At 38.8% G+C, this 24,184-nt stretch overlaps 1 protein-coding gene across 1 annotated transcript; it reads left to right on the forward strand.

The window, feature by feature from the left end:
- The first annotated feature begins 2,292 nt into the window (after nt 1-2,292).
- Nucleotides 2,293-18,127, forward strand: BLOC1S6 (biogenesis of lysosomal organelles complex 1 subunit 6). Its single transcript, XM_043920339.1, has 5 exons — nt 2,293-2,493; nt 6,783-6,930; nt 12,293-12,380; nt 14,349-14,435; nt 15,080-18,127. Exons 1-5 carry the CDS (start codon nt 2,412-2,414, stop codon nt 15,197-15,199), a joined length of 525 nt encoding a protein of 174 aa, XP_043776274.1. The 5' UTR covers nt 2,293-2,411; the 3' UTR covers nt 15,200-18,127.
- The last annotated feature ends 6,057 nt before the right edge of the window (nt 18,128-24,184 follow it).

Consider the following 24,184-nt stretch of genomic DNA (forward strand, 5'->3'; position numbering starts at 1 on the left):
CTCGGTTATTTTAAATGGATTATAACTTCGGTGCATAAAAGAGAATGGCCACTACCACTGGCGATATTAAAGGTACTTCAAAAGATGTATATAACTCAATGAACTGTTTACTTCCGTGGTATCAAATTCCAGCCTTTTGGTTTTGAGCTTATGCTACATGCAGTACTAAGTGCACAGTATTTGATTAATGGAGGCTGGAACACAGAGTGTCCTCAACAAGAACTACATGCATTGAGTTGAAACCTGTGGGGATAAAGAAAAAAAGGAGAAAGAGAAAAGCAACGTGGGTCTGGCAGAAAGTCCTCCGTGTCATTTTTGTCACACTAAGTAAAGTTAAAATGCTTTAAAAGAACATTAATTCTTTTAAATGTTCTTTTTAAAAAACATTTTAATGTTTAATTAATTTCATCTATTAAACTTAAATATCCAGTATTTAAAAACCCAAGTAATATGCTTAATACTGTGATAAGAGATAAAGAGTTTATAGACAACTCATTGAACAAGGGTCTATTCCAAAAGGTTTTAGTATCTGGTTAGGAGATAATACTGACAATCAGCTAAGGTTACCAGGATTTATGAAGTGCCATTCATGTAATTCAGACTTTGGAGATTATAGATACTTCAAATCTGGGGCTGGAGAATCAATACTTCATTCAGTAAATATTCATTTAGAACCTGTTTGGTGCTCTGTGAATAAGTTTCTGTTTGGAGTTTGCAATCTGATACAGGAAGTCAACAGATGCAACTAATACAAGAATGGATTAAGTGCTAAAGAGCATGAGGATGCTTTGTAGTTAGGAAAAGGTTATTAGTGTAATTCCTGAAAGTGAGTTGAAAGGGGAGGAGGAATTGTGAATGATTTTACAGTAGTTATTATTTTGGCCAAGCCTTGAAAGATGAGTAAGACTTTGAAAATAATAAAATATTCCATGCATGAAAGGGCATAGTTTTGGGGAGTATGCTCAGATGAAACAAAGGACGTTTGAAAGATAGTGCATTACTTTATTATTCCTATTACTTTCCAAATGTTATTATTAACAAACAACCACAAACTTAAGGCAATACAAATTTATGTATTATCTTAGAGTTCTGTAGGTGAGCAGTCCAATACAGATCTCACTGGGGTAAAACTGAGACATGGCTGAGTTCCATTCTAGAGGCTCTAGTGGTGAATCCACTTCCTTGTATTTTCCAGCTTCTAGAGGTCACCGCAGTTCTGGTCAGTAACCCTCATCCTTTACTTTCGAAGCCAACGTTGCAGCTCTCTAGTCATTCTTCATAGTCACATCTCCTTTCTAACTCTCTTCTGCCTCTCTTTTCCAGGATTGAAGGCCCCTGTGATACCTCAGATCCACTCAATAACCTCCGGTAATCCATTTTACAGTCTCTGGGACTAGCAACCTTAATTACTCTTTCCTAGTGAAACAACATATTCACAGGTTCTGGGGATGAAATCTGTGGACATCTTTGGTGAGGGCATGTTCTGCTTACCACAGGTAGTAATGAGCACCTAATCCTGAGAGGAGAGAAGGCCAAAAGAGGAAGCTGTGTGAATGCACTGATAAGGTAATTGGGGAGCAAGTTTCTGAGGCTTGACAGTCTCATTTTTTTTTGAAAACAGATTTGCCTGTTGAATAGAAAACTGGACAGGCGATTTGGGGGTGCAACACTAGCAGGCCACTATTACAGTTTAAGTGAGAGGGTCAAAAGTAAGGAGGTAATCATTTTATTGGTCTGAGGCAGCTTTTGCCCATTTCTAACTGTTTTTCATAAAAATTCATGACATCATCCCATAGGATCTCAGTAAGTGCAGTTTACGGTAATTTGTTCAGTAGATGCTGCCAGCCAGGCCTTACATCGTTCACCTACAATCAACAAGGAGAGATAAATCTTGACAAACTCCTAGTTAGCAAGGCTGAAGAGAGCTAAACGTGAATTTTTAATGCGTTCAAATTGCAGTCCTTAAGGTATTTCCTTAATAAGGACACAAAACGGAGAAGCTGCGACTGGCCTACTGATCAAAGTCCGACTGCTAGCCCAGGCTCAACATACAGCTCGCTGGTCTTGGAGACCAATCTAGCCCCTTCGACACCGCCTCTTTCATCCCGCCCCCCGACCACCAGAGTCGGGGACGCGAGGCCCGCGGCTGCTGACTCATCTGACTCCCAGTCCCCACCCGGTTAGCACTTCAGCTCGAACTCCTAGAAGCGCCGGGGGTGGGGGAGGATAAAAAGGTGTGTGGGTGGGGGAAGGCCCGCGGTCACGTGCCCAGAGCCTGCCATCTTCCGCTTTCGTCACTTCCGGGTGCTACCGTCGCTTCTGTCCGGGTGGGCTCTGGACGCACTCCATGCTTCCTCACTGCGTCTGACAGTCTGTGCAACTGCCCCTTCCCTGTTCCCAGCGGGAGGGACATGAGTGTTCCTGGGCCGTCTTCCCCGGACGGGGTCCTGGCAGGGCCACCCGAAGGCCTGGAGGCCGGGGACCTGACGCCGGGTAAGTGCTATTGGGCGGGGCGGGCGGTCTGACCCAAGTGGGTGGGTCTCCGTGCTGCCCGGCGGGAGTAAGTTCCTTTCAGCAGCTGCTGACCCGAGACTCTGGCCACGGCGCGGAATAAGGGAACCTTGCCCTGTTGGCCTTCCTACCCAGAAGACGGGGCGGGAAACGAGATCTTCGGGGTGGAGGCGGGGTGGGAAAAAACGGCGTTTGGGGTGCTGTTGGTGGGGTTTGAAAGTGAAGCCATTCTGAATTTGCTTAATGACTCCAGCACACTGTTGGCTCTTTGTTACAAGTTAGTGGTTGAAGATGGATTTGCCAGGATGATTGGTTTGTTATTCAGAGAGTTGAGGTATCCGGTATTATTGACCACTCACTCATGAAATGCTTGTCTTGCTTGTTGACCTTATTGCATCCCTGTTTCTCCAGCAGTCTTTCTCAACCCGAATTCAAGGAAAGATTTAAACCTGAATGGCCTAAGGCATCTATTGAATGTAATGAATCGACTTGTTCTGCATCCATAATGGTACTATGTACGTGTATGTACCATCCTTGGGAGAATTGAGAAACAGTTGCTGTGTTCTGTGGTTCAGATGAGGAACCCTAGATAAGAAAGGCTGCAGGACTTTGGACGTGCCTTTACTTGTACTTCCTGTTCCAGAAATATAGACCTTACCCCGAAATAGTGCTCAGGTCTTTCTTGGTCATGCTTTTCCTCCGTGATCTCCCTCTTCACACCTTTAGAAGTTGCTTCTGTAAATATGACTTCCTTGTATGTAAATGCAGATCGGGTCTCTCTGCTGCTTGCTCCTACATCTGCTTTCTGCATACTTTAACATGGTCATTTTGCCCTAATCTTACCCTGCAGCATGTACTTAAATAAAAGTAGATGTCTGATCCTATTAATGGTGCCAAGTCATGAGCTCTGGAAACTCTGACATTATTCTTAACTCTTTGCTCCCACCCCTGTCTATTCCAGGGGATTCTACCCTACAAGTTCCTTCTCCCCTTTGTATTTTCACCCTTTAACAATCACAGTTGTAAGGCCAGTCCACCTCCAGTCTCTTATTCTTCTATCCCATCTATCACACTGCCACATCACTGCCCCAAGATACAGGGCCCATCGTGTCATTTACTTGCTTGGAAACCATAAATGGCTCCTTACTAAATTAAGGGCCAAACACATTAGCTTGGCACTCAGGGGTCGTCATTGCCGGCGGCATAGTCTTAGAGCTCACTACTAAATATGTCTCATGCTCCAGACACCCCAAACGAACCTCTCTTTCCAGAGCAATCCCATGCTTCTTCCTTTACTCATGTTGCATCCCTTTCTCTCCAGTCTTAGAATTCTTCCCCATTTGGAGATAGCCCTTTGTAGGTTGTTGGTGGAAGTGTAAATTAGTGCCCTCTCTTAGGAAGGTCGTTTTCCAATGTCTGTTAACAAATGCATAAACCCCTTGTCCCATTAACCTAGTTCTAAGAATTTATTCTACAGAAACAGTGACATGATATGCAAAGATAAGCACAGCTCACTGCAACATTGTTTGAAATAGCACAAAGTGAAATAGATGTCTTATTTTCTCTAGGTGTCTTAGTCTACTTGGGCTGCTATAACAAAATAACATGAACTGGGTGACTTAAACAACAGACATTTATTCCTGGAAGTTCTGGAGGCTGTGAAGTCCAAGGTGTAGGTGTGAGCAAAATACATTCCTGGTGAAGACCCTCTTCATATCTTGCAGATGGCTGCCTTCCACTCTGCCCTCACAGGGTGGAAGGAGAGAGTACTGGTCTCTCTTCCTCTTATTTTAAGGCCAGTAATCCCATTATGGGGGCCCTACACTCATACCCCATCTAAACTTAATTATTTCCCAAAGACTCCCACCTCCAAATGCCTTTACAGTGGAGGTTAGGACGTCAGTGTATACATTTTGGGGGAGCTCACAAACATTCAGTCCATAACAGCAGGGAAATGGTTAAACAAAATATGGTAGAGTTGTATTATGTTAAAAACAATGGAGTAAATTCATATATGTTGATACAGATGATACCTGAGATACATATTTATGAGAAAAGTTGTGGTATAAGCAATATTTCATTTGTGATAAAAACAAGGTTTAAGCATGAGTTTTCAGAGACAATTTTTGAAGGCTATTTAAGAAAACTTCAGTGTGACTCTGTCTGGAGTAAGAGAGCGAGAAGGCATATTTTTACTTTTCAGGTTATGCCCTCTTCTATTGTATTTTAAGTTTTTTACAATGAGTAACATTTAAAAAGAAAGAAATGAAAATTCTATCCCATTCTTCAAGCTTTAGCTCAAATGCCCACAATTCCTTTAGAATTGTTGCCCAATATCCCTGGTGAAAGTAATCCTTCTCTCATCCAAGGGCACCTCTCACATTCTCTGATTCCCCTGTATTGAGCCCTTTCAGGGAAGGGGACTTACCTAATTTATTGTAACCTCAAAAACTAGTGCATACAATACATGCAGCAAAAGTTTCTTGTCTCCGACAATAAAGTACCTTGAACTTAGGGAATAAATGTGTGTAAAAAGACGAGTAGCTTAGACTCTTCCAAATACTAATCAGAAGTCTGGGGTGGGGGGGAGGGTAGTGTCTGTGAATTAAAATGTTTATATGGCATAAGAAAGGTGTATTGGTTGTTTTTCCTTACGGTTGAAATATTTTTATTTGTTTCTGCTTATCTGTGATACTTTTGTTTTCTATATATTTTTAAAGAGAGTTGCTGCTGTTTGCACAATTTTGTAAAGAAGCCTTTAGCAGTGGCATGAATTATCAGATATATTTTATTAGGTTCCCATCTGATGGTACAACAATGGCAATTCTGTACATACTTTGCTTTTCGCATTACATTTTTATTTCATTTGTGGAGTGCTTCAGTTTCTAGCTAGCTCTTGTTTTAATATTGCCTTGCAACCTAGGGGAATCCAGTTTGTTCATGTGTTTCTCAGGATCCAAATAAAAGCCATGCTATTTTACTTTGATCTCTAAAAGCTAATTTTGAATATATGATAGCATGTTGTTTTTCTCAGCATGTTGTTTTTTGCCAAAATTTAAATATGTGGTAAAAAGTATACTTGGAAAAGAGCTATAGACAGTCTATTGTGGTAAACATATTCTGTATAATGACCTAATTTGATATTACAGGTTATTACCAGATTATGGTTAAAGAGAGGTATTTCAGAGTTTAATATTAGTTTTAAAATGCTGTGGACTACAGTTTTGATAATGTGACCATTCACTTTTTTTTTTTATTCTAGACCAGTGATTCTAAAATCTTACAATTCATTGAACCTTATTTAGAAAATGTTTTGTATTTTTCTTGGTACGAGTAGTGATTGATGGGTATTCATTTAGACTTTTTTTAATGCCTTGCACAGTGCTTACACTGTTATTATTAAAAGGAAGAATATGAATAAAATATTTCCTGGCATCATGTCTATATTTACACAGCGACGATTGCTATACACTATTTTCTATGATAAATTAGTTACTGAATCTCAAGAGAGGAGAAATTCTTAGAAAATCTCTCTCCTGCTCTCTGACAGCTGACAAAACAACTGTCCTTTTACATGTAAGTAATATATCAGGCCCTTCCCTTGTAGCTTAGTTGGTAAAGAATCTGCCTGCAGTGCAGGAGACCCAGGTTCGATCCCTGGGTTGGGAACATCCCCTGGAGAAGGAAATGGCAACCCACTGCAGTATCCTTGCCTGGAAAATCTCATGGACAGAGGAGCCTGGTGGGCTGCAGTCCATGGGGTCGCAGAGTCGGGCACGACTGAGCGACTAACACTTAACACTTAATATATCAGGCTGTCTGCAAAATAAATGCTCATCCATTTCAATCCATCAAATTGAAAAAAAAAATATTTTTAGGCATTGCATTTAAAATATGTATAATTTGGAAAAGAAGAATTTCTTGCTTCCATTCAGTGATTATTCCTTCCTTTCAGGCCTCGGACTCCTTTAATAATTCATTGAAAACCCTAAATCCTCTACCCTGAAAAATACATAAATGTGGAAATTGCATGTGTTAATGTTCTTTTAATCTAGACCTAACCTTGTGCTAGTAACTTAAAAATACTTTTTGAGTGCTCATAGCTTAATTTTTAGAGGCTTCTCAGAAGGTAAAAATTAAAAAAAAGAAGATACTTACAGTATCCTGTGTGTGTACTCTGAGCTCCGCCGCCAGCCTCCTTCCCCCCATCCCTACTACTCTCTTATCCCTGTGTCATTTTAAAAGCTTCCTAAATTTGATTTTTTGCTCAGGGACAGGTTTAAGTGACACTTCTCCAGATGAAGGGTTAATAGAGGACTTGACCATAGAAGACAAAGCTGTGGAGCAACTGGCAGAAGGCTTGCTTTCTCACTACTTGCCAGATCTGCAGAGATCAAAACAAGCTCTCCAGGAACTCACGTGAGCTGATAAAAACCACTGATTCCCTCATCTCTCCTCTGGCATAATCATAAGTAAAGTATATACTGTATTAGGGATAATGTTTTGTAACATATAATACAATAGAGTATTTCTTTATCTTTTGTGACAGCAAATGGACATGGAGTAATTAAATTACACATATACTATACTGTAATTTAAATGTGAAAAGTGAGATGAATGCTCCTAGAGTATTTGGTCTCTTCCAAGAAGTATGCCTAAATCTTATCTAGATGCTGGTTAGTTTTGGTTTCTCACCACTATTTTAGGAAAGTACTGTCTCTTGGGAATGTTGCAAATGGGTTATACCTGTTTCTGAGTAGAGTTGCAAAACTGTCTCCATGAGGGTCACATTTGTTTTCTATTGTTGGTTCACATGAGATGCCAGAAATTTCTAATTACCTGTTTTTGAGATGACCCATTTCAGTCCTAGTTAATGGAATGGAGCTCCACTAGCTAACTAAAAGATTGGGGAATAAGCTAAGACAGGAACTGGATAAGGGAGAATGGAACCCATAGTGTGTGATCAGAGAGTGAACCCAGAGTGAGATCAATATGCAGAAATTACACTCTGACTTTATCAGTTCCCATCCAGAAACAAATATCTGAGTTTCTCTTGGGTTAGGACCTCTCTGGATTGCCCCCACTGGCCTATTATTTCTTTTTTGTGGTGGTCAACTTTAAACTCGCTATGAACAGCTGCTGCTCCAAAGCTTACTCTTTGAAAACTGATCTTACAAGCCTTTATTAGGGCAAAAGGAGAGGAGTAATCAACAACTGTGTCCATTTTGTAAATATTAGTAACCAATGTTACAATCCTTGGGCTTGAAGATGATAAATGAGTACAAAGATGATACTGTGTTCTGTTACATGTGGTACCCTACTGCAGTTAAGGGAGTTTGTAATAGTCCTAGTTTTCTGCTAGTTCTGAGTGAGATATTTTTTTACTCCTAGTGTGTGTTATGTCTTGTATTTTAACACCAGTCAGTGCTTGTGGCAGAAAAGTCATACAGATTTTGTGAGTGAGTTTGGGTGATGTATGATAGACTGAAGGAGGGTAAGCAACTCTGCAAGCAAAGCACATCTAGATAACACTTTATGTATAAAAAGCTGGGAATCAAGTAAATGGAAAGTAATTGGTGAGGACATTGGCTGAAATTTAGTGTTTGAATAGCCCCATTTATCTTCTTAGGCATCTAGACAATGATGATGAGGATGATAGTAATTTCAGCTACTATTTATAACAATTGAATATGATAAATAAATAGTAAACTTCTTAAGTGTTAAGGAAAGATAAGCCCTCAATATGCCAGCAAATTTGGAAAAAGGTCAGTTTTCATTCCAATCCCAAAGAAAGGCAGTGCCAAAGAATGCTCAAACTACTGTACATTTGCACTCATCTCACACGCTAACAAAGTAATGCTCAAAATTCTCCAAGCCAGGCTTCAGTGGTACGTGAACCGTGAACTTGCGCATGTTCAAACTGGATTTAGAAAAGGCAGAGAAACCAGAGATCAAACTGCCAACATCCGCTGGGTCATCGAAAAAGCAAGAGAGATCCAGAAAAACATCTACTTCTGCTTCATTGGCTACGCCAAAGCCTTGGACTGTGTAGATCACAACAAACTGGAAAATTCTTCAAGAGATGGGAATACCAGGCCACCTGACCTGCCTCCTGAGAAATGTGTATGCAGGTCAAGAAGCAATGGTTAAAACTGGACACGGAACAACAGACTGATTCTGAATTGGGAAAGGAGTACGTCAAGGCTGTATATTGTCACCCTGCTTATTTAACTTCTATGCAGAGTACATCATGAGAAATGCTGGGCTGGATGAATCAAGCTGGAATCAAGATTGCTGGGAGAAATATCAATAACCTCAGATATGCAGATGACATCACACTTATGGCAGAAAGCGAAGAACTAAAGAACCTCTTGATGAAAGTGAAAGAGGAGAGTGAAAAAGCTGGCTTAAAACTCAGCATTCAGAAAACTAAGATCATGGCATCTGGTCCCATCACTTCATGGCAAATAGATGGGGAAATGGTGGAAACAGTGAGAGACTTTATTTTTTGGGGCTTCAAAATCACTGCAGATGATAACTGCAGCCATGGAATTAAAAGACGCTTGCTCCTTGGAAGAAAAACTATGACCAACCTACACAGCATATTAAAAGCAGAGAAATTACTTTGCCAACAAAGGTCCATCTAGTCAAAGCTATGGGTTTTCCAGTAGTCATGTATAGATGTGAGAGTTGAATTATAAAGAAAGCTGAGCACCAAAGAATTGGTGCTTTTGAACTGTGGTGTTGGAGAAGACTCTTGAGAGTCCCTTGGACTGCAAGGAGATCCAAACAGTCCATCCAAAAGGAAATCAGTCCTAAATATTTATTGGAATATTCATTGGAAACTGATGTTGAAGCTGAAACTCCAATACTTTGGCCACTTGATGTGAGGAACTAACTCATTGGAAAAGACCCTGATGCTGGGAAAGATTGAAGGTGGGAGGAGAAGGGCACAACAGAGGATGAGATGGTTGGATGGCATCACCGACTTGATGGACATGAGTTTGAGTAACCTCTAGGAGTTGGTGATGGACAGGGAATCCTGTGCTGCTGCAGTCCTTGGAGTCTCAAAGAGTTGTACACGACTTAGCTACTGAACTGACCTGAACTGAGCTGAAGCAAACTTCAGAGAAAGAAAAAAGAAATATATGGGTCAAGTTAAGAGCTTTCTAGACTGTCCCATTGATCAGTGTTTCTGTTCTTTCAGTAATACCATGCTATCTTGATTTTTGTAGTTTCCGTAATGAAATTTGAAATTTAGTAATGTAAGTAATATAAATCTTCCAGTTTTATTTTTCTTCTGTATGTCTTGGCTTGTCTGGGTCTTTGGCTTTCCATGTGAATTTTAGAATTAGTTTGTTGACATCTACAAAATAACTTGCTGGGATTTAGATTGAGATTGCATTGACCCTATGGATCAAGTTGGGAAGACTTGCTATCTTAGCATGTTGAATTTTTTATTCCATGTACTTAGAATATCTCTTCCATATTTAGATCTCATTTATTTCTTTCATTAGAACTTAATAGTTTTTGCATATAGAGCCTATATATGTTTTGTTAGATTTATACCAAAGTTTATTTTATGGGACAGGGATTATTGTCAGTGGTATTGATTTTTTATTCTAATTATGCATTGCTGGTAGGTATGAAAGCAGCTGACTTTTGTATATTAACTTTGTATTCTGAAACCTTGCTGTATTCATATTTTCTTTCCTGGTTTTCTTTTGCTGTTGTTGATTCTTTGGGATTTTCCACATAGGCAATCATGTTTTCTGTGAATAAAGACAGTGTTATTTCTTCCTTTCTAATTGTATACTTTTTATTTCCTTTTCTTGTCTTACTGCATTAGGACTTCCAATACAATGTTGCCTAGGATTACTGAGAGTAGATATCCTTTTGCTCCTGATCTTTAGGTGGAAACTTTCTAGTTTCTTAGTAGATGATGTGGCTTTTTTTTTTTTTTTTTTTTTTAAAGATATTCTTTATCAAGTTGAGGAAGTTCCTCTCTTCCTAGTTTGATGAGAATGTTTTTAATCATGAATGTGTGTTTGACTTTGTCAAATATTTTTTCTGCATCTGATAAGACCATATGCCAAAAAAAAAAAACAAAACAAAAAACAAAACAAAAAAAAAGACCATATGATTTTTCTTCTTTAACCAGTTGATGTGGTTGGTTTCACTGATTGATTTTCAAATGCTGAACCAGCTTTGTGTATTTGGAATAAATCCCACTTGGTTGTGGTATATAACTCTTTTTTATACATTGCTGGATTTGATTTGTTGATATTTTGTTGAGGATTTTTGCATCTATGTTTGTGAAAGATAATGGTCTATAGTTTTCCTTTCTTGTAATGTCTTTATCTGATTTTGACTTAAGGATAATGCTGGCCTCATGGAATGAATTGGAAAGTGCCCCCTTTGCTTCCATTTCTAAAGGAGAGGGTGGAAAATTGGTATAATTTCCTCCTTAAATGTTTGGTAGAAACCATCAGTGAAGTCATCTTTCCTGGTTCTTTCATTTTTGGAAAGTTGCTAATTTTAAGTATAGGGCTACTTAGATGGTCTGTTTCTCCTTGTGTGAGTTTTGGTAGTTTGCGTCTTTCAAGGAATTAGTCATTTCCATTCTAAGTTATCAAATTTGTGGGCATAGAGCTATCTGAAGTATTCCTTTATTATCCTTTTTAACATCTATGGAATAAGTAGTGGTGACTCCCTTTCCATAAATTATGTTAGTGATTTGTGTCTTTCTCTTTTTCTTTGTTAGTCTAGCTAGAAGGTTGTCAATTTTATCAATCTTTTTGGAAGAACCCACTTTTAGTTTCTTTTTGTTTTTATGTTTTCCAGTTTTAACACGGTGTTTTTGCTGTCCTACTTGTCTTGGATCATTGACTTGCTGAGTTCTCCTCTCATCCATTCAGTGTTTCACCCTCCGTTGTCTACATTCAGAGCTGAAGGGACACTTATGACCTGTGGGATTTGTGTGCTGAATGAGATGTTATAACTGCGCTTCAGTCTCTTCTTTGCTATTTCTTTTTGTCATCATTGTTCTCTGTTTGACATAATTTTGCAAGCACATCATGTCATACTTTTGTTTGTCTATATTATTCTTCACAGTATTTAATTAAATGGATGCCCCCCCCCCCCCCCGCCACCGCCCCCAGTGTCACTTATTCCTGTGATACTAGCATTGGTTGATCTGGAGAAGAATATCAGAGAAGTTGGTTTCTCTTCTTCAATAGAAAGTTTTGAATCAGATTTTAATGAGAAATCTTAGAAATCACCTGGTATGACCTTCTTACTTTGTAAATGAATTTAGGTCCAGAAAAACGAAATTTCCAAGATCACACAACTGGTTATTATCCCTTGATACTGCATTTTTCCCAGCTCTAATCTAAAAATTCATGACTTCTTTTCCTTTATGGTAATGTTACAATTTTAATATATATATAAAACATCAGATTTCTTGGGCAAGATAGTATAAAAAAACTTTTTCAGGGATAGTACAGAGAGTTGCTAGAAATAAGTAATAAAATAATTAAAAATGGTTTGATGTTACTGGAATCTGAAATTGAGGCCAGAATAAAAGACATATTTAGTTATCAGAATGTGGCTTTGGAATATTATTTTGAAAAAGATTATGCTAAACTAAATAAGCATTGGAAAGTCAATAAATTTCCAACTTAATCTACTTTTAACATTAACCAAGATGAATGTGATTCCTTTTACTGAACCATCACTTAGAGTATATAGAGTTTATTTTGGCTGTATGCTTTTGTTTCAGACAGAACCAAGTTGTACTATTAGACACATTGGAGCAAGAAATTTCAAAATTTAAAGAATGTCATTCTATGTTGGACATTAATGCTTTGGTAAGTATGATTTGGAGGTTTCCCAGGTGGCTCAGTGGCAAAGAATCACCTGCCGATGCAGGAGCCACAGGAGATGTGGGTTCAATCCCTGTGTCGGGAGGATCCATTGGAGGAGGAATTGGCAACCCACTCCAGAATTCTTGCCTGGATAATCCTGTGGATAAGAGGACCTTGATGGGTTACAGTCCATGGGATCGCAGAGTCAGCACTTACTCCCAAGTATGATTTAGTTGACAATAGCTTAGAGACAGCTTACAGACAACTATTTAGAAATAGTTTTATCCTCCCAATTTTGTACTTATGTATGTTTGAGATTTTTTTTCTCTAATTTTTAAAATTTAGAATGTGTTGTCTAACAGAAAACCTTGATTTACTTTATTAGATCTTCTATTGTTTTGAATTGTTAACTTTCAAATGTTAAACTTGTGATAGGAAATTGAACTTGTATATGAAAATCTGGAATAGATCTTCTCATAAGTAAAAACTAATAAAAGTAAATGTAAGGAATTTTTGGGGTGCTGTTTTTCCCCTTAAGGAAGACCATCTCTGTTTATCAAGTACATGGTTTTTAAAATTAGCATTTATTTCATTGTATGGCATTTTTGTAACGCCGTAACAAATTAATGCTGAAAGAGACTGTTTGATGGTCCTTGACAGACTCTTTATATCTTTCAATGTAAGTGACAACAGTTGAATTTCACCAGAAGGTTTTTAGCTTTTTTTTTTTTCTTGGTTTTTTGGTTTTTGATGAGAGGAACTGATACACTTTATTTTAAGAAATGGAGAATTAACAGAAATAAGGAACTTGTGGCTACCTTTCTCTTTACCCTGAACATTAGAAATAGTGTAGTTTGCATGATTTTGTGGGATTTCATACATATGTCAAAAAATGGACTTTTCATTGGAAAATGTTGTGGATTAATGTTTTCCTTTTATAACAATCAGAAACCAAGTCCACCTTCTCTAGTGTTAGGTCGTAAATACAAAGTCTTCTAGTCAGTAGTCCTTGATTTGTGAAGGAAGTGGGCAAAACCCACCGACTTTTGTCTTTCCCACTGAGTTCATATAGCAGCAGAGCATATATTTGTTGAATGAATTAAGGATAAATGAAAGAACCAAGCAGATGTAATACTCTTGCTTCCATCTGAAGGGGTAGAAGCTAAGTCTTCCTCTTTTTCCTTCTCTCAGCCCAAGAGTGGTTTTGATTGTCATGTAAGAATTGATCAATAGAAGGCCAGAGAAAGAGGGTCTGTAAGCTCGCGAGCTCATCAGACTCTGACTTTACTTGTAGCTACATTAAGGCTGCTGAGCTCACTACTGACACCTTTCATTTTTGTTACCTCATCTTCTCTCTCTGTTAACCTTGCTTCCTGAGAAAGAAGTGCTTTTTTCCTTCTCTCCTATCTCTGGCTGAAATGGAAAGTCTGTACTTAACATTCATTGGGAAGAAAAGCTCCTTACAGAGATTGTTCTCCTTGGTCTGACTTCAGAAGCCCAAAGAACATCACCAAACTTGTCCACAGCCTTCTTAGGGCTCCCTGGCCACAGCTTGGTTTTTCCAGATGGGCAGACTCAACTGTCCTGTGTACCCTGCTCGGCCTCTCCCTTGTAGAGGCAGTACAGAGTGCTTTACTTTTCTTGAATGAAACTGGTACCATTGTTGGATAGTTTTACTAAAATTTCAGGATTATACTGCATGTTTTTAAGGCAAAATGTTATTTGTACAGAATATAAATGTCTATGTTTAGTAACTTTTTTAATCAATCTGAACTGAATTCAGTATTCTCAAAAGCCCTACTAGTGGTTTAAATTAAATTTGAACTTTTGGAATTAAAATGTGGAGTTAATTAAAGCTTCAAAAGTTTTGACTAATTTAGGAAGAAAGAACTATCACTTAGATATTGGTTTATTTATCCATTTTCATATTTCAGTCTAAGCTGACTTTTCATTTTACTTTTCCATCTTAAGTTCACTGAAGCTAAACACTATCATGCCAAGTTGGTGAATATAAGAAAAGAGATGTTGATGCTTCATGAAAAGACATCAAAGTTGAAAGTGAGTTGAAAATTCTTTTACGATCTTTACAGAAGTAGAGGATTGTCTCTTTTTCTTCAGAATTCATTTTCTGACTTTTTATATATTCATATACAATCACATACTTAATTCATGGTACATTAGTTTCTTTTAATACACATTCTTATGAACCCCACTGGGCTTTTCTACTAATAACTGGGCTAGTGGGCTCACAGTCTCTGAATATGTCACTGTAATTGTCATTTAATAGGAGTTTTGAGTAACAAACTTTTTGTATTAAGGAGACTTTAAATTACCCAGAACATTAAAAATTGTGAATAACTATATTTTATACCTATAATTTACATTGTACAGCAACTATTCGTCAGTAAAAAAATTGCCCAGGACAAATTTAAAAGTTAAATATGAAATTTATTACTATATAAAAGCACCATTACTTAAATTATTTTTTTAATTTGTAAAGGTTATTTTCCATTTACAGTTATTACTAAATATTGGCTATATTCCCCCTGTTGTATAGCACATCTTTGAGCCTGTCTTACACCCAGTAGTTTGTACCTCCCAGTTGCATCTCCCCATAACCACTAGCACTACTGCTTTTAAACTAGGCCATAACCTATAAGCCTTTTGTTCTCTTGGCTTTTAATTTTTTTTTTTTGACTTAGAAAAGAGCACTTAAACTGCAGCAGAAGAGACAAAAAGAAGAGTTGGAAAGGGAGCAGCAACGAGAGAAGGAACTTGAAAGAGAAAAGCAGTTAACTGCCAAACCAGCTAAAAGGACGTGAGAAGTCAGATGTTTGTATCCTTCCTTTTCCTGTTCATGTTCTGGATTTAAGATGATCCAGTGTAGACTTAATGTTAAGGTAGTGCCTTATGCCACTGTGTTCTGTTTCGAAATCCTTTTCCAGGAGTGCTGTCTCTCTCTCTTCATTTCAGCCATTCAAGAAGCTTTTTTTTCTAAGTAGAAGACATGTCACTTGGTTTGGATATTTGTATAATTTTTCAACTTTGTTTTGCTTAATTTTTAAATTCATTATTTTGACCTTAGGTCATTTATAAACTGAAAAATGGTTTGATTGTTTTAATAGTCTAGACTCTTTAAGTGGTTAAAATTCATTATGCATTGTTTAGCTTCTTAAAAACTGTGGATTTGAAAGTTTCAGTTTCTTATTTTATGAAATGATTTGCCTTTCTGACAATACAATACTAGGTTTTGGCAGTTGCCTTTTCATTGTTTGGTTAAGAAATGCCAACTGTTTAATCACATATGCCCCTGGAAAAGAGGTGGTATAAGCCTTTGTGAAGAATGTGATAGAGAAGTATGTACACGGGAAATATTAGCATCTTAGATATAGGATGGGTGAACAAGATGCCATAGAGGTTCCACTGACCATAGACTTTTAGCTGCTTCCTAGCTTTGTTGTTGCTGTTTAGTTCTTATGCAGTTCTTGGGTTCAAAGTAGATTATATCTATTCCTAAAGTTGGGTGAGGGTGGTGTAGCTTGCACACAAATGCACTTAAATATTCATAATTTTTAGTCATCACACTCTGTGAGAAACAGTTGTGAAGTTGATAAGATAATGAACTTGACTTCCCAAGTGGAAAGTGTTGCTATTTCCAGCTAGCCTCTGATTTGCTGTGTGGCCTTACGTGTGGTTACTTTTCTGTGCTTTTAAAAAAAATTCTTGAAGTAGAGTTATACATGGCAACTATCCATTTTACAGATAATGACAAAAATGGTAGAAAACTAGTAAATAGCTTCTTCACAAAGGAGGTAGCATGATACCCTTGGTGTTTTCTAGGTTCCCCGCCCCCCCCAGTATTAAATGTAGAAATTTATTATGTGAGGGAAATATTATGAAGTTTCATTATTTTAAATTAAGAGTGTATTATTCACTGTTTTAGTATTATTTAATATCCAGCTGATGTCCAATCTCTGTTACACAGAGGCTCTACAGAGTAGGTTAGGTTACAGATTATGATTAGAATGTTTGTCTCTCATAAACTACATCACATTTGGTGAGCTGGAAGCACTACCTCTGATCACATCCCAGGCTGGGGAAGGCATTTAGATTTACGTTGAGTGCTTAGAACAAGTCTGTTTAAAGATTTTTAAAATTTGTTTGAGCTTTTTCCTTCTTTAGTGAGTGAATTATGATCTCACAGTTCACTTGACTTTGACCTTATGTGTAAGAGTAGAAATATATTTGATTTTTAAAGGCTGTGTGTTACCCTCAAAACATTAGTTAAAACTACTGGGGTGGTAGGATCACGAGGGGTGGCAGGATCATGAGTACTGGCAGGACAGCGTCACCTAAACTGCTGAATGTACTCATTCACAGCCTGACAAAATCTGTGCATTGTTTCTTAAGAGTGGTTTGTGGTCCAACTGCAAAGATTATTTGAAATGCTGGTTCTTGGACACCACTCTCAAACTACTGAAGCAAATCTGTTTTTCTTTTTTTTTTCCTGTTTTTTTAAAAAAGTTTTGTCAAGTGACTCAGATGTACTTTGTAAGTTGAGAACCACTGGTCTGGTGATCCAGGTCAGAGTCTTCCACTCTAGGCTGCATATTATCACCTGGAAACTAAAAAAAAATGTTTCTGAAAGATTTTTACTCATTAGTTCTTAGATAGGGCCCATGCACATTTTAAGGACCCTCCTAGATATAAGTCTGATTTAAGGACTGATTCAAGTCACTGGTTGAGACTTTGTAGTGATTTAGATTTATAAGGAATAAAATAATGTGAAAGCTACCCAGTAACTCTTGGGATTAATCTTATGAATAAATTCTTAAACTACTGCTTTTGATACAAAGTCAGATTTAAGACTGAAATAAATAGTCAGGAAATAGGTATAGAATTCTGGTAAATTGAATTTTTGTGATCTATTTTAAAACAGATCATGTTTATTGAATGAATGGCAAGGTACATGTATTTTTAGAAATGTATTTACATTTTGAAGATTTCTTAAAATGTCGAGAATACGTATTGGCATCCACTATTTTTGAGGCTTCCCAGGTGATGCAGCAGTAAAGAATCTGCCTGCCAGTGCAGGAGACTTCTGTAAGAGACTTGGGTTTGATTCCTGGTTTGGGAAGATTCCCTGGAAAAGGAAATGGCAACCCACTCTGGTATTCTTGCTTGGAAAATTCCATGGACAGAGGAACCCGGTGAGTCCCAGTCCATGGGGTTTTAAAGAGTCTGACACTACGGAGCGACTGAGCACACACCACTATTTTTAGGTCATTTGTAAAATAGAAGTACTGTTACCTTGGTAATTAAAATCTAAAACTTTAGCTGTATTTCAGTAGCATACACACATATCTTGCTGACTAAAACTGAGCAGAACCCTTAAATTAGTCTTGCTGTTTTTTGTACAAAATAATGAATTGGTACTTGAGTTGAAAAAAATTGCCTTTGGTATTTTGTTTGAAAAAACTGCCTTTGTTTTGATTATGTTTGTGTATGTTTCAGTATGTATACCACATACGTACTAAAGTGATGGGAATTAATTTTGTATTTACTTTGCAGGAAATATCATGTAAATATGCAGACGTTGAATGTAGTATGGATTGTGTCCGCAGTGAGCTTTTTGGTGGGTACAGTTTATACATGCCAATTATATACCCTCATATACTTGTCTGATTTTGAGCTTGTAAAAATGAGAACTCGTTTTTACACATTTAATAAAGAAAAAAAAGGTCTGTGAATTATCCAGTATCATCTATCAAGCATTGGTGTGCACACAGCACTTTACACTTTCCTTTATGTACTTTATTCAGACATTCTATTCCTTTGCTTTCCTCTCCTGTCATCTTCCTCTTAGTGTTTTCTGTAGGTGTGTCACAGAATGACTGGTCTGCTCATGAGATCCTTTTCGAAAAGGTGATGGCAAGTGTTATGAAAAGATTCTAGCTGAAATAACCCAACTTTATAAAATTCTTCACTATTTGAGAATAATAGTTATACTTTCAGTGGTTTGGTAAAAAGTGCTTCATGAGGACCATACATAGCCTATGGAAACTCCAACTATAATAGAATATTTTAGGTCAAGTTTTTTATTTTTTTAAGCTGGTAGTCCTTGGGTCTCTGGAGGAGGGACTTCTGTGAATGGCTTTTGAAAGAGACATGAACGCTTATAAATTTCTCAAAGAGATTTGTATATAAGAGTTTCTCAGGATTGAGTCTACAGATTTCATTAGATTCTTTTATAAATAAATTATATATATACACACACATATATATATAGTTTCCTCTAAAGCAGTGATTTTTAATCATTAACATCCAGACCTCACTGTGCACATATTTTTAAAAGTTAGTCTCTAGGCTTTCCTTTTGAAGGAAGATGGTTCCTGTTTTATATATTTGTTCAGAAATTATGCTTGTACAGGTGACTTAGACATTCAAGATTTGTTCTAGTTTAGCTCTGCTAGTATGTATGAGGCCAGGTCCCATCTAGTCTTCAGGTCAACATTTGAGTGAAACTATTCAGTAGGTTTGTTTTCAGAGCCACTAAGAGAGTTTAAGGGAGCAGTCAAGGGAGACGGTTCTAATGACTAGTTTAAAAAGCACTTAAAGCAAAAATTCCAAAGAAATACAGTGTGAAGGCAGGGCAGTCAAAGAGAAGATAAGTAAAATTTGGAGTGGGTTGAGTATGGTAGTTGAGTAAGAGAGAAAGAAAGGCTAAGACTGAAATAGAAGGGAACAGTGATGTATATTTTGTGTACCCTGAAATAAGGGAGGCTTATAGGCATGTGAAGAATAATAATAATACTCACCTGTTTTAGGTTAACATCTCCCCCTCCTGTCCCTTCATCTTAAACTGAAGAAAAGGTTGTAGCTAGCTGTTCATTCTGGTGTAGATCATGCATATTCCCAAAGTGCTTCAGGAGGCCTGCAAGGCTCAAATCTGGGTAAGTGTGCATAGGTGCTGCTCACTTCCATTCCAGGTTTGACTTTTATTAGGACTTTGAAAAGGAGAGTCAAAAGGCATATTGAACTAGGTACAAGGGAGTAAAAATAAAATCTTAAAATCTGCTGATTTATATTTTAGTCTCATCTAGAAAATACCTTCACAGCAACATCTAGACTGGTATTTGTCCAAATAACTATATAACATGATCTAGCCAAGTTACCCGGGCTTTCCTGGTGGCTCAGACGGTAAAGCATCTGCCTGCAATGTGAGAGACCTGGGTTCGATCCCTGGGTTGGGAAGATCCCCTGGAGAAGGAAATGGCAACCCACTGTAGTACCCTTGCCTGGAAAATCCTGTGGACAGAGGAGCCTGGTAGGCTACAGTCCATGGGGTTGCAAAGAGTCAGACATGATTGAGCCAACTTACCATGTAAAATTAGCCATCACAGTTGCGACTGAATTGAATCTAATAGAGATAAACATATTTAAAATGGCTATAATAAAAACCTGTATTACATAAATGCCAAATAGGGAATATTAAAAAGATTAAGTTCCTGAAATTGTAACATGGCTTAGGAGCCGGTAATCCTTGGATAATCCAAGCCATTGCTTCTATTCCTGATTACATACTCAATTAGATTTAAAAAGATAGGCAGTCCCAAGATCTTGGGAATAAAATGAGCTCAGAGATAATGTGTGTACTGGACTGTAGAAGAATAGATGCCACATCTATTGTAGCTTTATTCCTTCTGTATTAACTAGGGCTCTGTTCAGTTTTCTTAAAAATGGCTTCAAGGAAGAGGTGAATAGTTTTCTTAGAAAAGACTCAACAGATGAACACCGTAGACTTAAAACCTGATGAAACACAGAAGGGACGATGCTGCCATCTTGTGGTACTCTGCTCCTCTAGTCTACGAATTCTGTATTGTTTCAACTAGTTTGATGACGTTTGGCCTAAGCATTTTCAACTCTAGTTTTTTTGTAAGGCAAGATTTTCTGTATGATCTGAACTTTTGTTTAAGCAGTGAGATGTTTGAAAGTGATCTATGAAATATTTCATAAGGTTTAAAATTAAATTTTTCTAACTTTTTGAATCTTTTAGTTTGATGTTAGGCTTGAAGTTTCTTTCTTTTTTTTTTTTCCTTCTCCAATCATATAATCTGTCATCATCCACCATGCTTGGAATCCTGTTCTAAGAAAAGCATTCTAGGCCAAAAATAGATCTGGTTGTGGGCAAAGGTCCCAAGAGTTCTGTGCTTTGATTCACCTGACTCTTCCCCTTGGCCCTTTGTTGATAGGATCAGGGGTGAGCACCTGGCCCAAGGGCAACCAACCCATGGGCTCAGTAGTGGAAAAATTAGTCTGGCAGTAAAAGCTCTGCCTAGATGGGGACATAGGTAATCTCTTTGGCTTAGTCAGTTACTGTCTTGGGAGTATGTAGATAAGAGTACTCACTCACAGTACTTGAAGGAGAAATGAGAAGACACATGGAAACAGAACAGCTGAGTGTTACGGGGGTGGGGGGAGGAGTAGGGATCCATGAATTTCTGCTTCTGAAATGGGACAAGGTCCTAGGCCCCTCAAAATGTCTTGGATCCTGAGAGCTGTTTTCCTGTAAAGGCTTTGTGCAACCTGGGTTCTCGGTTTTTCTTAGCTTCCTATGGGCTTTGATTACTGGACTAAGATTGCTATTTTCCACAGATATTTTACAGTACCACCCTTCCGTTTCCTACTTCCCTTATTTATGAGACAACCTTAACAGTTCTCTGTTTATTACAACTTTAAGCATCTAACATTGTCATTGTCTCCTGGGTTGCTATAGCATATTCTATTTTTCAAAATGTTTTAATATACATTGTCTAGTTTAATAAGGAACTCTGGCTTCCCAGGTGGCGCAGTGGTAAAGAATCCACCTGCCAGTGCAGGAGACGCAAGAGATTTGGGTTCGATCCCTGGGTCAGGAAGAATCCCTGGAGAAGGAAATGGCAACCCACTCCAGTATTCTTGCCTGGAAAATTCCATGGATATAGGAACCTGACGGGCTACAGTCCACGGGGTTGCAAAGAGTTGGACATGACTGAGCACACACACGCATGATCTAATTTAAAAACAAGGATGCTATTTAGGAGATTATGTGTTTTCATGCCTGCTAATCCAGGCATTCAAGGCAGAAGGCAACACTGACCAGCACCCAGGTGAGTCCTGCCACTAGCCCATACTTGTTCTCATTGCTTGCTAGCGTTTTTTTCTTGTTTTGTCCAATTTCTTAGAGAATTCTCATCTCTGGCTAGATCCATAATCCCACAGTTGCTTCCAGCTCATTCCCAATCCTGAAGTTCAGAGCCCCAGATCTGTTGAGCATCTGTCACATGCCAGGTGCTTTATACACGTCATCTTGTAATAGCAACCTCCAGCACCATATGTTTACCAGCGTTTTATCAATGAGGACATTTTGCAGTTGAGGACAGCTGAGACACACCGAATCTGAGTGACTGCCCAGATCACACAACCACAGTTGGTGGAGTTAGATTTGATTCTGGGAAAAAGCCAAAGCTATCACATTGCTGGGGAGTTTTCCTGGGCCAGAGACCCTAGGAACAGAGATAGAAATAGGCTTAGGAGTTTTACTTTAAACCTTCTGATAAAACTATTCCCATGATAGGGAATCATGTGGACCCACCATTTCATCTGCTAATTTGTTTAATCCAGTCTGATAATATTGGAAGAAATGGAGGAGGCACGGGTTTCCTTGTGAGGAGAGAGCCTAGTGGGAAGAATGCACGGAACTCTTCTTTGGTTTTCCTGCAAGGCTGTTTTAATTCTACACTGACTGTAAAGCTCCACATTTACTCAATAAGCGAGCAACAGTGAGACTGGACCTGGCTGAGATGTGGCTCAGGAACCTTCCTTTCAGATGCTGGTGCTGCTGGAGTCAACAGAAGAAAGGCAGAGCTGCTGGGAGGAGTGAGCATTTCACTACCACCACCACCTTGGGAAAGCTATCATGGATGTTGCCTTGCTGGGCCTGCATTGCTGGGTCTTCAACCTATTGCCCAGTTTCATTTCTTTGTGCATCTTTGTCTTTGGGGAAAGAACACAGGATGAGAAGCCAGGTTCTCTCACTGGAAGCTTCCAAGCAGTTCATTTCCTGTCAGGGGTAAACATGCAGATAGGATCCCTCACTCTTCCAGCGTTCACATCATGAGACACCTTGTATCCCATGGCAGTCAGTGAACGTAGGCTTGTGGGCTGTTGTTTTCACTTGATGATGGTATCGGTCCATCTGCTTGGTGCAGTGGCAGCATCAGGGAAAAGCATTCATCTCGGATGAGACGTTTGTAGCCTTTAACTACCTCAGCCTGGGCTCAGAAGAATCCTAAGGTCTGTTACCTCGCACAATGAGGGAGCTGGGACGAGATCACTTCTGAATGAAGGCAGAGGATCCTTTTCTGTCTGGATTGCAAGAATAATGGCGAGGGGAGAGGAGGAGAGACACATGTGAGTCACCCTGCCTTTACAGTCTGTCCTGGAGCCACTTACTCTGTTGATCAGTCTCCTCTTCTAAGAGAGGTGTCATTCTGGTTGACAGCTTGTGCCCCCTTAAAAGTCAGACCTCTTACTAAAGATGCAGACTGGCATTTAAAGTGGGTTTTGTCACACGCACCGTAACCTTCATTCTGGGCCCCTGTCGTGACCATGAGACTACATCTCACACACCTCTAACTAGGGGGACCGTAGCTGACCAAGGGCTCCAGCCACAGTGTTCTGAGGCCCACCGACATTTGTACTGAGGCATGTTTCCTACAGGCTGCTTCCAGCCAGTGTCCACTCCTGGGAGACATGGGGCATCTCTGATGTCACCTTTGGCTCAGGGACTCCACATTGGCTTGGGTGAAGCTCAGTAGTTTAGGATGCTTCCCCCAACCTTCTCTCCTTCACTTCAGAAGACAGTCCAGGAATGAATAAAGTGGTTGAGGAAAGTGGACATGCTGGAACGGCTCTATTTATGTAAGCCAAAAGACCAACTAGAGAACACATCCCACAAAAGGATATACCAGTCCCCAGACCACTGAAATGCACTGATGAGAGGGACAGCAGCATCACTAAGAAGTTGTGCAGGCTGGGGATGAAGGAAGGAGAAATGGTTACAAACTGGGCTTGTTAGCATCTGCAGGAGTGATACAGGCCAGGAGGTGGCACGCACCTGCCAGAAGCCAGGAGGCCATAATTACCTCACTCTTCAAAAGGTAAGGTCGGAGGGCAGTCAGTGGGCTTTATCTGCAGAGGGTTATGGAGAAGGTTAATGGGGTGCAGTGAAGATTTGCACCTAGAGGCAGCATGGTTGACAGGGATGCTGCTTAGCATCTCTTAATGGAATGAGCAAACTTTAAAGGTCCAGGTAGTATTTTAGGCTTTGCCGGTCACCTGCTCTGTCACAGCTGCTCAACTCAGCTGTTGTAGCACAAAAGCAGCCTTAATATGTAAAACAATTGTAAAGCTGTCTTTCAATAAAACTTTATTTACAAGAACAAGTGGTTGTCTGGATTTAGCCAGTAGAGCTGTATTTGCTAATCTTTTTACCTATTAAGAAAAAACCTAAAACTAAAATTGGATTAAGAGGCTGAGAGCAGTCACTTTAATAAAAAATCATGATCTCATGCTCAGTTCCCAGACTTGAGTCAGTTTTCAGATCTGAAACCCATTGACTATGGAAGTAGCAGGAGGAGGGGCGCTGCAACACTATTGCAAGTATATACTGTGGCAATTCTTCCAGACTTTCCTCAAAATAATCTACTCATGGCCATTTAGTTACATGACTATACACTAGTACTATTGGACAAAGGTTTGGAGTT

The sequence above is a fragment of the Cervus elaphus genome, chromosome 12, assembly GCF_910594005.1.
Source record: "Cervus elaphus chromosome 12, mCerEla1.1, whole genome shotgun sequence".
Taxonomy (NCBI): domain Eukaryota; kingdom Metazoa; phylum Chordata; class Mammalia; order Artiodactyla; family Cervidae; genus Cervus; species Cervus elaphus.